This window comes from Tribolium madens, unplaced genomic scaffold, assembly GCF_015345945.1.
Source record: "Tribolium madens isolate multiple individuals breed KSU strain unplaced genomic scaffold, Tmad_KSU_1.1 Scaffold_11;HRSCAF=98;Tcas5.2_LG3b, whole genome shotgun sequence".
Classification (NCBI taxonomy): domain Eukaryota; kingdom Metazoa; phylum Arthropoda; class Insecta; order Coleoptera; family Tenebrionidae; genus Tribolium; species Tribolium madens.
In genome coordinates, this window is record NW_025400975.1 from 4,325,578 (window position 1) to 4,342,378 (window position 16,801).

General features: G+C 32.6%; 1 protein-coding gene across 5 annotated transcripts in view; it reads left to right on the forward strand.

Annotated features, from left to right (window-relative positions):
• The window catches only part of LOC123016327, a 193,403-nt gene that overhangs the window by 175,371 nt on the left and 1,231 nt on the right, over positions 1 to 16,801 (forward strand). The window contains exons 6-24 of one of the 5 annotated variants that reach the window (XR_006413433.1): positions 751 to 938; positions 5,217 to 5,367; positions 5,425 to 5,539; positions 5,591 to 5,769; positions 5,814 to 5,929; positions 5,982 to 6,204; positions 6,252 to 6,748; positions 6,797 to 6,932; positions 6,989 to 7,246; positions 8,956 to 9,216; positions 9,270 to 9,305; positions 9,444 to 9,581; positions 9,642 to 9,675; positions 13,131 to 13,402; positions 13,469 to 13,552; positions 13,761 to 13,903; positions 13,967 to 15,019; positions 15,143 to 15,798; positions 16,052 to 16,097. Coding sequence is in view for 1 of the 5 variants with exons in the window: in XM_044416666.1 (XP_044272601.1) it covers positions 751 to 938; positions 5,217 to 5,367; positions 5,425 to 5,539; positions 5,591 to 5,769; positions 5,814 to 5,929; positions 5,982 to 6,204; positions 6,252 to 6,748; positions 6,797 to 6,932; positions 6,989 to 7,246; positions 8,956 to 9,216; positions 9,270 to 9,305; positions 9,444 to 9,581; positions 9,642 to 9,675; positions 13,131 to 13,402; positions 13,469 to 13,552; positions 13,761 to 13,903; positions 13,967 to 15,019; positions 15,143 to 15,760 (4,502 nt within the window). In the remaining 4 variants the exon portion in view is untranslated. Of the gene's footprint in view, positions 1 to 750; positions 939 to 5,216; positions 5,368 to 5,424; positions 5,540 to 5,590; positions 5,770 to 5,813; positions 5,930 to 5,981; positions 6,205 to 6,251; positions 6,749 to 6,796; positions 6,933 to 6,988; positions 7,247 to 8,955; positions 9,217 to 9,269; positions 9,306 to 9,443; positions 9,582 to 9,641; positions 9,676 to 10,118; positions 10,199 to 13,130; positions 13,403 to 13,468; positions 13,553 to 13,760; positions 13,904 to 13,966; positions 15,020 to 15,142; positions 15,799 to 16,051; positions 16,098 to 16,801 lie in introns of all 5 variants that reach the window. The other 4 variants (XR_006413436.1, XR_006413435.1, XM_044416666.1 and 1 more) reach the window with 4 other exon arrangements.

Here is a 16,801-nt window from a genome sequence, read left to right on the forward strand (position 1 = left end):
ATTTACGTAACACATTTAGAGGAGAAAAAAATTTAACGTTGCCCTGTTTGTTCATATATAATTGTCGGTGTTATGTCCATGAACATTTAAATGAATTTCAGTCTAATTCTATCTACCATGAATATAATACTAGAAATAAAGACTCACTCATAGTTCCTCACCATCGCCTAAAAAGAACCCAACAAGGTAGCGATTTTTGGGGATCCAAACTGTATAATAAATTAAATAAAGAAATCAAGAACTCAAATATAATTCAGTTTAAGAAAAAAATAAAGTCAATGTTGATCAACAAAAGTTTCTATTCTGTGGGGGAATATACGGACAGTGACTTAAATTAAATATTAAAATTCATATTGTTCTGGAGTGTTTTTCTTGTCTTGTTTTTGATCCTATTCTGTAATTTTGATTACGAATGAAGAGATTTATCTATCTATTTGTAAGACATATGAAAATATTTGTAGGTGCATTTTGACAAATCATCGGCAAAAGATAGTGTGATGAGCGGCAAAGCCGCGAGCCCCCTATAACTTTTACATTTTTAAATTCGACAGAATTAGATATTAGTTTCTAGTTTTCTTTATTACTTGTTCATTTATCTGTTTATCTTATCGGTCAAAAATCAGTAGTGGGAGGTGGTTCCCGAAGCCCTCTATTCACTTTGCTGACCAAAATTTTGCGTAAATGAAGAGCTTAATATTTAAAGGCGCTTCGTGGCCACCGTGTGAATTTCCAGCTCTCTTTAATTTGCAGTGAAGCCAACGAAAATCAAGTTGTCGGGTGTGAACGGCCACGTGAATCAGGGAACAATAGTGTCACTTATATGCGAGGTGTTTGGGGCCCGACCAATGGCTGAAGTGGAATGGTACAACAGCACATCCATCCGAATGGTCACAAACAACAGTCGAGGAATTGAAGTTCGTACAGTTTACGAGCAAGATGTAAGTGTTTCAGATATATTCAGAAAGTTGTTTGAAAGTTTCGCTTATCCCTAATTATTGGATTTCAAAAGTTAGGTGGAGTTATACCTGCGGTTTAAACCGTTCTAATCAATAATAAACGAATCGCGTGAACTTTTATCCGTTCAGCTATTACCAAGTGTTAATCCAAACTTTTTCAGGTTTATTACAACTTTGTGAATTAGTTCGCTGCTTGCAATTTATAGCATCGAAAAACACAACATACACAGATATTATACTAGATTCTGGGAACTTTTCGTTTTAATTTGTGCTTCCGATTGATTTAAAATACGAGCTGGTTTATTCTTTCTGCACAAGAAACGTTTTAATTACTGATACACCTAATTTAAAAGCGTCATAAATCGAGTTTGGATAAGGCACATTGTAATAAGTTTCTGTTAAACCAACACCCATAAATTAGAGGAAATATATTACCTCCTTCAAGAATATGCAGCTAATGCTAATAAACAACACATTGTACTTATTTAGTGTTTTATTTCTTTATCCACTTGTGTCTTGAAAAAATAATAAAATTCTATGAATAAAGTCAAATATATTTAATTGAATTTTGAACTGATTTGTTCATAGCTGGCTTGGAAAGTCTAATAAGTAAGTAAATTAAAAAACAACAAGTAAGAAAAAGAAACAAGTATGAAAAGTAGTAAAAAAATAAAAAATCAAAAGTTATTAAAAAAACCTAACCAATGAAGGAAGTCTAAGAAGAAAGACTAGTTAGGAATCAGAAAAGAAACAAAAACTAGAAAGAAAAAAACAAACATGAAAAAAGTAACAGTTTTCATTATGTTGTTTGCTCTGCTCTAATTTAATGTTTCTAAAATTTAATGAAAGACACAAATAAATTGAAAGTTACATACTTTAATCTCGAACTCATAAAAAAACACACAAGAAAAGTTTAGAAGTAATTCTGATATTTACAGAAAGAAAAATGGAAAGTTTTGAATAGATAAGATGTAAAAACAAGAGAGAAAGGAACAGAACAATAAATAAAAAGAAAAATATTACGGAAAATATAGATAAAAAAGCAGAGAAAAAAAAATAATAAACAAAAATAAAAAAGTACCTACCCAACAAATACGAGTAACGAGAGAAGTCAAGAAAGCAAAGAGATAAAAATAAGAAAAAAAAAGACTATAAAAGAAGTCTCACATTTTCACAAATCCATTCACATTCTCACAAACAAAATAAAATTTTGTACATTATGTTTACGTTACAACATCGGCTTTTTAATTTTTATAATAAACCAGCTAAATTTCAAGTCAAGTTTTTGAAAAAATAATGAAATTCTAACAATACAGTCAAATTTAATTAAATTTTGAATTGCTGCTTTAAAAAATCTAATAAAACAAAAGTAACTAAAAGAAAATAAAAAATAAACCAACCGAGGAAGTTAAAGAAGAAAGACTCGCTAGGACTCTGAGAAGGAACAAAATAAGAAATATAAAAAACTAGAATAAAAAACAAGACAAACTTTAAAAAAGAATAACGGTTTTCATACGTCGTTTGCTAATTTAATGTTTCTCAAACTTATAAAAATTTCTTTCTTTCTGAAAGCCACAAATAAATTGAAAATTATGTACATACTCAATCCCGAACCTTTAACTTTTATAAGAAAAACACACAACAACAATTTAAAGCTAGTTCTGTTATTTGAATATAAATAAAAATGGAAAGACTTGAGTAAATAAACAAAGAAAAAAATTGAAAAATGAGAATTATAAAAAAAGTCGTCGGAATTAAATACAAAAGAAAAATATTATGAATGTATACAGAAAAAAACAGAGAAAAGAAGTTAGAAAAAGAAACTAACAATAATAACAAGAAATTAATAATACAAGACAAAATAAAACAAGTTATGTACCTAAAGAAGGAAGCCAAGAAAAGAAAAAAAACAAAAAAGTACAAAATGTGGAAAAACAAATATTAAAAGGCTAGAAAAAATGTCTCACATTTTTACAAATTTACATGTACATTTCCACAAATAAAATAGAAATTTGTACATTACACCTTCGGCTATTCAATTTTTTTTAAATCACCCAAAATTAGGTCTAGTTTTTTATAAAATAATAAAATTTTAACAACACAGTTTAATTTAATTAAATCTTTAATTAATTTGTTTATAGCTGATTTAAAAAATCTAATAATAAAAAAGTAATAAGTAGCTTTATGAGCGAATATTTTGTTTTAAGTCATACTTAAAAAATATATATGTTTGAAGTGAATAATTTCAGTTAATGGATGTTTTGTTATTTTTACTTTTAATTACCGGCTAAATTAAATATTTTAGCTGGATTATAAAAGAAAATTTCTAAGAGGTAATGGAATGGGTATGAAAACAGTTTTTTTGCTTCTTCTAATGTATTAATTTTTGTTTTCTAATTTTAAAATAATAATTTGTTCAATGTTTCTACTGTTTGTTTAATTTATTAATGGCATTTGACTTAAAAATTATTTTTAAAATGTGGTTAGTAAACGGTAATATCATGTTTACGAAACTTTTTAGTTTAATACAATTTTAAGAAAAAATAAATAGAAAAACTAAAACAAAAATAGAAGCGTACGAAATCCTAATTTTGAAATCAGATAAACTCATAAGTCATATCTGGAGACATCTCTCCCGCCCGTTAATCTTTATCATGTATCAAGCTCGCCAAAACGGGTGGCAACTAAATATCCTCTTAGCGTTACTTTTTATCTTTCTTTTTCGTCATCACAATGGAATGTATTAAAATTTCAAATTATAACAACACAAAATATCGTGTTCAATTCATTGAACTAAGAAAAAGCAATCTATCTTAAAGAAAAACCATTAGGTTTGCTCCAATTTAGACAACGTAATAAACTTTCACATTCTTTATTTTATATCAGGACCAATTCTCTTTACTGCCAAATTTATAACTTGCGCTAACAGTAAAACGAACGTCATCATAACTAATCAGATGTTCTACAGAGAAAAAAATTACTCTAAATACTTAGTCTAGGGACTAACACAGTTTAAGATTTTCTCAGAATATACGACGCTTAAATGCTTTAAAATATTGCACAGCTACGCAATTTTACATACGAAGGGCGGATGTTTCTCTAATTTATCGTCACTTTGCTAGTGTTTAAGCCCAAGTTTTGTGTCTTTCCACTTTTACATCTTATTAAGTCTGCTTTCTGTAACTCGACTCGATTAAATCCTCCCTCTTGCTACACAAAATAATGAATCGATGCTCTAAATTTTTCTCCGATGTTTCACTAAATTTTGATTCTGTAGTTTGGATGTTTGCCAGAAGTACAAAATCCTTGTCAAGAAAATTTAACTATTCGTTCGAAATTTGTTCCATTGTGTTGAGTTGTGTGCTTGTATCGAAAACTTTGAAGAAGAATGAATACTTTTTACATACAATGCGAAAGGGACGAATTATATTAAATTATGCTTCCTGGGAGGATTGGAGCCAGTCCGGTTTTGTTACTGTAGCGATATTTTTTACATTTTCGTCAGCGTTGTCATGTTGGGAACATTTCAAGGGACTATTGGTCTCCATTAGTAGCTAATGCAGGAAATAATTTATGTCCTCTGGGATCAAACACGGGAAATTAATAAACGCGATGCTGGTACAGCATTTCAACAAGTAACTTCTGTATTTTCGGAAATATCTTGTACTGTTGACATTTCCAACCTCGGCGGAGGCTAAAAAGTGACTCTTATTACCTACCTCTATTACTAACTTCGTTTTCTAGTCCTACTGTCAAAAAATTCAAAGTTAAAACCAATGTTCATAAAAGGTTTAAGTCCAAAATACGGATTACTCAAATTATTCACAAAATAAATATAAAAAATACAAAATCGGAAAGAACCAAAGACACTTTTGTGTAAAATGTTCGTTGCTAAAACATGTTTAAACAAAATAAAATAGAAGGAAAATAAATTTATTCTAAAAATTTCAATGCAAAAAGGTACTTAACACTTTTGAACTATTCCGAACTCAGTTTTTAGGATATTAGCAAGAGCCACTGCGCAAGAATAATTAGCAAAAACTGGAAACAGTGCGCACATGGTGATCAGTCAGTCAGTTTGAGTGTGTACTTTTAAGTTAATGAACATTTTTTAATTTAAACCTTTTATTAAAAGGAGTTTTTAATTAAAATTTTTTGAAAATATTTGGTTTTATGTTTAAACATTTTAAGAAAAATACAATTTATTTACAAAATTTTTCCCTTTCAAATCGTTTTGTGATGTACTCATTATGTTTTCAGGCGGGCGGCACTTACACGACGAAAAGCACGCTTAGTTTTCCAGCGACGCGATTCGAGAATGGCAAACGTTTCGAATGTTACGGCAGAAACGAAGTGACAACGATTAAAAGCGAGCCAGATTTGTATGAACCGAAAATCTTGGACGTACGATGTGCGTAAACGTTGTTTTAACTGTGATCTTATAAATACACGAATAGGATTTTTGTAGATCCGCCAGTGATTGAAGTTGGTGCTATAGGAAACACAGTTGTTAACGAAAGTGCAAACGTTACTCTAACTTGTCGATATTTTGCAAATCCCCAAAAACTGGAAGGTGCAACTTGGTAAAATACAATTTTCTTTAGTGTAGCGATTTGTAACGGATAGTTTCTTAGGATCAAAGATGGGAAAAACTTGAGTAAAATATTGAATAAGCATTACGGAGGTGATGTGGAAATGCCGTCTCTTACTATAATAGGCGTTACAAGGGAAGATGCTGGCGACTACGGTTGCTTATTACAGAACGCTGTGAATTCGTCTCTTTCCGAAGACATTATTTATTTGGATGTTCATTGTAAGTGAGGGTATTTAACATTCATATTTTACCAAATTTTTTAGATCCTCCTGACGTGGAAGTGGTAATGGCTCCCTCGACACCTGCCAATGCCACTGAACAAACAAATGTTACACTAGTTTGCAACGTAACATCGGGGAATCCCCCATCGCTACGTAAAGTAAACACGACAAACAATCTCTAATAGTTGATGTAAATCGATACAATTCCAGGTGCGTTGGTTTCTCGACGGTGAACTTATGGCCGAACTTCCCGAATGCAACTACAGTCAACCTGTGATCAACGACACGATTGGTGGTCCGTTTTGTGGCATAGATCCGAGTATTTTGAGTTTGATTAAAGTCGAACAGACTTTTGCTGGAAACTACACCTGTCAAGGGGAAAACGAAGCCGGGTTAGGACCGGTCTCTGAACCTCGAGAGCTAATAGTTTACTGTAAGAGCGAATTTTGACACTTCAGACAAGTTTCAGGTTTTTTTCAGACCCACCTTCTGCTGCCAAACTCACGCATTATCCTCCTACGGTCATGAAAAGTGGACAAGTTACGTTAACATGCAGTGTGGAAGACACTGGTTTTCCTACAAATGTCACGTATCTTTGGTTCCGCAACGGTCACATGATCCACAATATTACAGTCTCGAATTGGACCATTCCACATGCTTCTTTGGAAACACGAAGCAATTTCACGTGTATTGCGTTGAATAAAGGAGGACAAAGCAAGCCGGCTTATGATTTCGTCAATGTTGAAGCACCACCGACTGTTATCACCAAAGCTAGTGCAACTTATAAAGGAGTTCTTTACACCTCACAAAATATGTCCCTCAGCTGTCAAATCGAATGTTTTCCGAGATGTTCAATCAAATGGTACAAAGACGGACACGAGATTAATTTCGAAAACAACAAACTTTACTATGTGATCAACACGAATCATTCAGCGGATTATAAAACGAATGATTTTGAATCAATTGAATCGACTCTGGTGAGAGAAAAAACTGTGTGAACGATTTCTAATTCATTTTAATTCCAGGTTTGGAATATGACAAACTGGCCTGGAAAACAACTAGACAAAACCGCTCCTGACTCATACTACACGTGTGCTAGTTACGACCCACCAGATAGACATCGAGTAGGAGCAAATTTTTCTACAGCCATTGGTGTAGAATGTGAGAATTGCTAAATTAAATACAATATTGCCTAAATTTCAAGATTTTTTTAATAGATCCCCCAGATAACTTAACCGTGTCTGATAGAATTGTCGACGTAATAGAAGACGAGTCTCCTGTTGATGTTAAATGTAGTGGAGTTGGTCGACCAAATCTCAGCTACGTATGGAAAAGAAATCTTACGTCTGAAGTAATTGTAAAAAGCGACACTCTTAAACTTCCCAAAATGTCCAGAACTAAAGCGGGGTACTACACTTGTGAAGCTTTCAACAGGCACGGCAATAAGACAATTCAAGTCAAATTCAACGTCTGGTGTAAGACTGACTATATTCGTATTCTTTAACGTTACATTGTTTACGATTTTACTAATCCTCATCTTCACAAATTCAAAAAAATTATCATTTTGCAAAATTGAGCCAATAACGTTTTATGCACTTTTTCAAGTCTTTAGAACTGCTAGAAATGTAAAAACGTTATATGGATCAATTTTAATGTTAGAATTTTTGTTATTATTCTCAATAATCCCGTAATTATTGGTGATAATAAATTTAATTTTCTATCATATACAGGAAAGATCAGTGTTCTGTAATAAATAGTAAATAAATAATTGACTATAACTTCTAAACTATTACGAATTTTGCAGTTTTCTCGACTCTAATCGATTTTTCGGAACATATTACATATGTCTACGGCAAAATATTATATCCTTGAGGTACAGTTTTGCCGCAACAAAATAAAAAAAAGTATAAATTTGTTAACACATACGAAATAGTCATATTTCAAAAAGTATGAGTTTTAGGTCAAAACGGTTTATACTGGCGTTTTCTCGGGTTAATTTTACATATAGTACTAGGTTTTCATAAAAATCATTTTTTTTTATTTTTTGGACAAAATCGCTTATGCTTATATCCCATTTCTTAACTTTATCTTTCAATATCTCAAAAAGTCAAAAACTTTTTTTCGTAGAGCATTTTAACTTATTGCACTGTGTTCAGCACGTAATTTTACGTCTAGAACACTATTTTTTAAGCGCTTTTATGGTTTCAAATTTTTATGGTTTTCACGATTTTTAATTTTACTTCTAGAACACCATTTTTTATGGTTTCAAGTTTTTTATGGCTTTTACGATTGATTGAACTCACCTTCAAAAACTCAACTTAGCACTTTTCGTTAAAATTAAAAAAAAAATTTGTTACAACTTTATATCGAGTGCAAACATGTGTGTACTATTATACAGGGTGACCACGAGCCACCCCGAAGATCTCAGAAACTAAAAAGACTTTAGAAAAACGCCGAAACAGGTCAATTTTGTTTCCGAGGGGAACATACTTTGCCGTAATTTAACTTTAAAAATTTGAGTGGCTACCTCACTTGTGGCACATCAAATTAAAGCTATTTAAACAAGCTTTTCAAAACTTTTTATCAAAATTAAATCAGACCATCCATTTATGAGATACAAGTGTTCTAATAAAAACAAGCCATTCTTAATTTGTTTTTAAGGGGGACATTTTTAACGCAATTTTAAAAGCACTCCCACGAACCCTTTAACCTCTATGCAACTTAACTCTAATAAAATATCAAATAGCACTAACACACTAGTGATACATAAAGCTTACATAAATGCATAAATACATAAATGCTTTTAAAATTGCGTCAAAAAATGTCCCTTTCAAAAAAAAAATCTGTTTTGGGTTTTTTTCTAGAGTGGTTTGTTTTTTTAGAACATCCCGTATCTCATGAATGGATGGTTTGATTCAATTTTGATAAAAAGTCTGGAAAAGCTTGTTAAAATAGCTTTTATTTGATTTGCCACAAGAGGGATAGTGCCATTTCAATTGTTAAAGTTGGAGTCAAAAAATGTCCCCATCTTAAAACAAAATTGACCTGTTTCGGCGTCTTTGCAAAGTTTTCTTAGTTTCTGAGATATTCGGGATGGCTCGTTTTCATCGGGCTACCTTGTATAGTAAAAATATACTGCATATAAAAGATATACAAAATGTATATATTTATTATTTGTCTTTAGACAAACCGGAATGCAAGATTGAACGCGGCGAGATCGAATACAACCCTTCGTTAATTTGCAAAGCAGACGGAAATCCAAGTGAAATGACTTTCACCTGGATGATGATCGAACAGAACAAAACTTCAGAGTTGAATCCTTCTGGAGGAAATGCCAACTTCAGTTATTTCTTCTTAGATTCAAGCGTAACCACCGACATCGAGTACCAATGTGTGGCAAACAACTCAATTAAAAGTAGTGATCCCTGCTCCATAAAAATTCCTGGTAAGTGCCAAAAAAAAATTAAAAGCAAAAATAAATTTTGGTGCATTATTTAGCATACCAGGAGCAAAGTAGTCAAATTGGACGGCCAGGTAATTACGGCATGTGCATGAGAGAAACTTCTTTCAACTTTACTCCTGGTTTACATCTACTTTACTTGTTGTTTTAAGCATGATGTTGCAAATAAATGCCAAAACAATCAAGAAATTGTTACTTTAATTCAATTTCAGGAAGCAAACTGCCTTGGTATCTCAGCAAAGAAAATCTGATCGTTCTTATAGCATCAATTATAACACTCATCATCTGTTTCATAATCGTCTGCATCGTCATCATCGTTTTGTGCCGGAAGAAGCGTCAAAACACCAAATGTAAGCTTCAATTGTTCGTTTTCCTAATATTCTAATTGTTTGGTTTTTTGCTAACCCCAGGCAATAACCCGCTCGAAATGGAAGAAAGAGAAAAGTGAGTATATAGTTACAATTTGTGCAACCAAAAACACTTGCTTGAAGGGTGGTAGACTCGCTTTAATCACTCACATTGTGCAATAAAAACTGTGATATTTTCATTTTTCTTTGCTTGTGTTCTTATTTTTATTCTTTCTTTTTTCTTCGCAAGTACACACCATCATTTTACGGTTTATTGAAGGTAAGATGCAAAGCTTCCCAAAACTAGTCGCCTTTTACGTTTTTTTCGCTATATTGAGTTGCAGTGGCACCTTCCTATCACAGATTAGTATTGCACATGATTGCAGAGTGGACTCAACCATGAATTGTATCCGTTTTGCATTCAGATAAAAAAAATAGAATTTTTTTTTCATCTCCACCCTGTAGTTCCAAAACTAACCCACTTTCACACTACTCTCTACTTAACATTATTAACAAACTAATAACAATGAAACTTCTCAGGTTTCTGTGCACTCAAAGTCCTGATGTGCTCGGGTTGCCTTTGGTGCCCTGTGGCAGGGTGACTTATTTAGGAAACCAAGGTAGCTTTAGCTGCAATATTGTTTTTATTTGCATGGATATTGTTACACAAGTTCTTTGTTCATATTGGTTTTGGGTGGTGGTAAGGTGCACCGTTTGCATGCGTTTCGTTTTCAACCCCTTCTAGCGCTGAATTTGCATCATTAAGAGCACATAAAAAGGGTAGTTTCTGAAAGAGGCGAGTTCATATTACAACTTGCACATATGGTGAGGGAGACGAACAGTAGGGGAGACGATTACACTTAACGCTTGTTTTTGTTCCGGATGCTCTCGAGGCGCAATATACATGCTGCTAATTTTTTCCCGTTGAATGCACTTGGATGCACCCCTTCGGGAGATTAATTTTGTTACTATTCAAAAAATTCTTCATTTTTTAACTATACTAGCCTATAAAATGTAAGATAGTAGTTTATTCTACAAGCAAAGAATAGTATCTTATAACAGAAGGTAGAGAAGGGACCTTTTATAGCCGAGCTGTTTATTTAAATAAACGCATAAACAATAAGCTGAAATTTAAATAAATTAAATTAAACCGTGTTTTATATAAAAAAAATTCACTACTAGCATATTTATTATATACCCAGAAATACAACAGCGCAAAATATAACCCTACTTAATGGACATGTTGCCTCAGACGTAACATGTCGTAATTCACAACTACTATTTTTGTTAATTCACTATTACCTTCAGGTAATTGATTCCTAACTTGAATTATTAACTTAAGTTGGAAGTATTATTTTATCATAAATGAGGTTATGACCCTTATTCTGTAACTCTGAACGATTTTCGTTGTTAAATAAATCTTCGTATTCTGTAAATAAACTACTTTCGTTGACTGATTTATGAGTTTTTATAAAATATAAGTCATATTTTGAATTATTTTCTCGTCGAATTGCAAAGAAGGTAATTATTATTTTATTATTATCTTATTACTATTGATTTTCTTATTATAAAAATTTAAAACATACCTACTCGTACCTATTTTAGACAATTGTACGTACAAGCAGTTAATAAAAAAAAATAAAAGTTGCTAGCAAACGTTTTAATACGTTTGATGAATTATTTTGAAGAATGTTTAGATTCACAAAAACTTTATCAAGTGATTTTTTTTTCTTAAAATTCAAGTTTTTTGGAAAATGGACAACGTAGCACTAGTACAGCATCACCCACAGTCCAAGTTAAAAAAAATCGGCTTAAGAGTTAGGTAGTTAATGGAGTGGGTGGTTAAAACTCATCTTTTTGTTAATTAAAAATATATGTTTTTCGTAATACATATTTATTTAAAAATAGCTTTAATTTTTTTCCACCCAGCTATGTCTCTTACAGAACCACCACAAGCATTAATTTCATCATTAATTTTTTCCATGCTTTTTTTAGAGCAAGGAGTTTCTCCACTACAATTTTTTTAACTGGGAGTCATTCTCCAACAAATTCAAATGTGGTTTAAATTGTTGAATCGTTGTTTTAGTTTTTTTCTTCTTTTTGTCGATGCAAGCCTTTTTTAAACTTTAATAAAGTTACGTTGTGACATTAATGACGTTTTTGAATAAATACTAGCGAATTCAAAACATTGACTTTTCGTTGAGAAAATGTGAAAGGTCGTTCATTAACGAAATCGTTCATGAACGAAAAATTAGAGAATAAGGGTCGATGTCACTTTTCTACTTCTGCAACTATTAAGGGAATTTTCTAACTTTATAATATGAAATATTTGTTAAATAACAAAGAAACTGCAAAGAAAAGAGGAAAAGAATTAAAATTTGCCTCATTACCGATAGTATTTTAACAAGAAATAAATCAATTTGTTGCTTTGACAGTTTTGAGATAGACAGAAGTATTAGAGTTGGGATTATTCTGGTGTTTTTAATGACAAAATTTAAGTCTTTTTTATTTGATTTTGCATTACTTTCATCTCGAAATACTTTCGTTAGTAGTTGTGATGGTAATAGTTTTCAGTAATAATATTCTAGAAATATTTGTATCAATGTAATACCCTCCAACATCGGCATTTATCTACCTCTAATCCATTGATCTATAATGAAAATGATTATTGACTACTAGGAGAGAAAAACAACTTCACAACCTCTAGACAAACTAAATAATTGTATCTTTTACAGTTAGTAGTGAAAAAAAGTTGTTTATTATTAATCCCAATGTTTTTTTACGAGTATAAAACAACATTTTCTCTTATAGGTACATTTATAGTTCTTTTTAAAATAAAAAATTAGAAATGTTTTAATTTAGTTGCCGATTTCATTTAACATTAATTGTTATGTATGTTTATTATGAAATTTAAAGCAACCAAAACAATAAAAATTTGATAACAAACGGTCGTGAATTATTTAAAAGTAGTAAAGTAAAATTTTTTCAAGTGTGAGCAGTGGCGAGACTCTCTATTGACGCATCGTATCTAAAATGCAGTTTTCTGCACAATCCGACCTGACACAGATAGATGGTGAGTCATAAAGTGTTGTTCAAGACTTAAAAAATCCATATAAAAGAATTTTGAGAAAAAAAATTGTGATATATTAATTTTTTCACCAAAAAAAAATACTAACCAACCATTATTTGATTAAGATAAAAATACCTATAAGAGAAACTATAATCTTGTAACAGACCTATAAGAAAAACTATAACTATAATCTTGTAACAGACTGTAGTACTTTTTCTCTTTTCACTAACTAACCATTATTTGATTAAGATAAAAATACCTATAAGAGAAACTATAATCTTGTAACAGACTGTAGTACATTTTCTCTTTTTCCCTTTTCTGATGACTATCAGGCTATGTATCTTTTTGTGTTTAGATAGATCTTTTTGAAGCACCTCAACACTTTATTTTAAATCCGTCCTTGCTAACGCTTTTTATATTTTGTTTCATATTGTTTTTTCACCACCAATTACTAAATTCTTCCATCTGGCATAAAATGACAGACCCGATGGCCAATCGCCCGACAGTCCCACTCAGTCGAAATGGCCTTTGAGGCCTGGAGTTTTGGTCCATGTAGGTAAAATGCATAATGTAAACATTAGTCAATTAAGTCCCGAGTCGACCCCATTTCGAACAACTTCCGTTTCGAGCACTATTCTTAAGTATAAAATAAACAAGTCGAAAGTTTATGCCAGGTTGGAAAGATTAAAGGATTGGCTTGGATTTGGCGGACGCGAACGCATCCCTAGTGGCATAACCGAGGGAGCTAGTGGAGGTAAAATAACGATTCATCTCAATTTGTGTCGATTGTTGAGTGTTTTGTTGTTGCATGGCATGACAGTCGTTACTTACAAAAAAATCAAACCGACCACACCATCTTCTGACATCAATACCAACTCGAGGAAACGGAAAAAGCCCGGATGTGGTAAGGGTTTTCATCATTTTTAGTGTCTTTTGTTAGTTTTTCAATTCAAGACAAAAAATTTACAAGCGGTAGTTGTAGGGAAATAAATAAATTTTATTGCCGGCAAAGAATCTTAACCTTCTGCCATTTCATAGCTTTATTAGTAATTAGGTTCGAGCTTTTCGAGTCTTAAAGCCAAAGTTTAAAATTGCACTTTTTTATGCTCCAGCACCCAACCCGTCCTCTACAGGAGATAAGACGAGATTAGGGGCTGCTCCACCGGTTGGCGGTTCAGCAGACCCCACAAATGATCACGACAAAGGATTTTACGAAAACCTCCCTTTCCACGGCATGCAAAACCCACCAAATAAAGTGAGTCATTTTACCGCCCAACACTTTTTTGCTTTTTATTTATTGTTTTGCATGTGTTTGCAGCCAATTTCTATCATTGCTCCGTTCACTCAAGAAATGCGTAATTTTACCCCCAAACCCCCACCTTGCCCTAAACTTATCCAACGACATCAGTCCTTTCACGGCTTCCAGACGCAACACTTGACCAACTTTGATTTCAACCGAAGCAACCCTTTCTTGAATAATTGGGGTAACTTTCAAAACTTTGCATACAATCAACAAGTTGAGCAGCCATTCACCTTCCGGAATAATTTTCAGCCGATATTGAATTTTAATCCGTTTTTACTCCCGAATCCTTTCAGTGTACCACCTCGAACGAATCGAGTTGCAGGTCGAAGGGAAACGGATGTGAGACGAACGGCTTCCGGTATCAATTTCGAAGAAAATGAGAATGCTAAAAACAAGGAAAAAATCGCAAAGTCAATACCAAACGATAAGCGTTTCGGTTCCTTAGAACTGAAAAAGCACAAATGTTACTCACCCACGTTTTATTCAATGCGATGTAAGAAACACGCCAAGAAAAGACCAGTAGTTTATGCGTTACCAAAAAAAGTTTTCGGTGAACTTTCACCAAATGAGGAGAAACCCCAATTTCAAAACCTTACAGACAGTATAGAAATTTCTGAACAAAATTCAGAAACTAAAACTTTTCCAATACCAGCTCCCAGGTGTCGAAAACATTTGAAAAAAGATGTAACAACCAACTCCCCAAATCCGGACGTATCCAATAGCTCAAACGAAGGTTCAGAACAACTCGAGAGCGAAATTTCTGTTATAGAAGCCCAAATTCACACAAACGACGTAAAATCAGATACTGAAAGCAAAAATAGTAGCGTAATTAAAGTGGAAGCTATGAAAGCCCTGAAAAATTCTCCTATGCTTAAAGTTAGTCCCAATTTTATCAAACCCAAAACCGAAAGTCCTAAAGGAGCCTTGTCCTTGCAAATCCAAGCCAAAAGAAAAAATTCCACCGACAATTTAACTCAAACAGATGATAGTAGCAAAGAGAATTTACCCTTAATACCACAAATGCCATTACTAAACCCTCAATGTAAGTGGAGTCCCGGCTTTACCCAGGTTTGTTTTTGTTGCTTTTTTTTAATTAATTAGTCTAGTTTAATGGGCTAGGTGCAGTTTCAAAATGAAATTTTGTGACCTGCACCCCCTGTTGTTTTCAAAACTAACATTTCCCAATTTCAGAACGCTTTTTACACACTAACCACCCCGCATTATAAACATAATGTCGGCTTGCCCCCGCAATATTCAGCGACCATCCCTCACCAAAAACACACCAAGCTCATCCCTCGAGCTTTGTTCAATGAGCCCTTACCGAAGAGCAAATCTTTCTCGTCGAAACCCAAACACAAAAAGCACTTTCAAATCCCGCTACAAAAGTGCCACAGTTTTAAGTTTCAAACGGCGGAAAGTTACTTTCAACCGATTCGAAACATCCACGAGGAGGATCTTATGAAGAACGGCTACGTGTCGGATTACCCACGACATCACAAGCGCGAAAAGGCTAAGCAAAAAACTAAGGGGCCTTTGGTGGTAATGAGACCCAGCGAGTATCACGGGGGCATGCAATTCCCCGAAACTGTACAAAGCTCGGTTCAGCTTCAATATCCGCAGCCGGTCTTAGGAAGGAGTGTAAAGAAGCCGAACGGAGTGGTCTACGCAGATCTAGATATGCCTAAGACTAACAAGAAGAGCTCACACGACAACAGCTCTTCGTTACCAAATAAGACACAAAAGTCCAAATCAAAGACTGAATATGCAACGCTTAGTTTTAACGATGTTGGTCAAGAAATTGACGTTTAACATTCAATTAGGATGCTACCTTTACTAATTTGCTTAAGGTTAGTGTTGCCGCCTTAATGCTTTCCAGTGAAGAGGTGTAGTATTTTCAAAATTTTTTGCTACATTAAACCGGATCACTGGAGTTATCGCTGCTGCTGTTCTGTATCTGCACTAATAATAATGCAAACTTTATTTTGAAAAAATGCATTTTAAGCCATCAATTGTCACTTGAAAAAATTCTTCTTCAGTAGAGAATTGTGGCTCAAATTTACAATTATTAAATTACTTATTTGTTTCTAAATTTTGTTTTAGACTAATGGGACAACCAATACTGGTAGTGATACTTATATTTTCTAAGGTAATGTCTTTTGCGAATTTAGCAGTAGAATTTATATTTCTATTATTAATTGTACATTTAGAGCACAATCGTCTTTTGCCAAAAGCAGGTACTATATGACGATTATTTTATTTTACTCCCTAAGTGGCTTTTGCTTATTTACTCGTCTTTGTACGTATTTATTTAAAAAACTAAACATTTTTATTTAACTTAAAAGTATTACAATTATCAAAAAATAAATTTTGTAGAAGAACTAAAATATTTCAAATAATTTTGCGGTATTTTTCCTTGTTAAATTAAATAAATAATTTTAATTCATTTTTAATGACAATTACAAAACTAATAGAAAACTTAGGGCCGGTTTACAAAACGTGTTAATCGCAATTAAATTTTAATTCGGAATTAACTTGGCATTTGTCAATGCAAAATAAATGGCAACTTAATTCGAATTAGTTTAATTCCCAAGTAAATTTTAATTTCGCTTTCTGCTCAAAGAATTAAACCACTCGCGGTAAACGCGCACGTGGAATTAAACCTTCTTTTCGTAAATAAACAATTCATTTATTGTTTTACATAAAATCAGGTATAAAATAGAGAAAGCCTATTTCGTACAAAAATTATGTTAATTAATTTTATTTTAAATAATATAGTTAAAAAAATTATTAAGTTAATAATGATTTGTTTTTTCGTCAATGTCATTATTAATGCATATTTTTCTTTAAGAA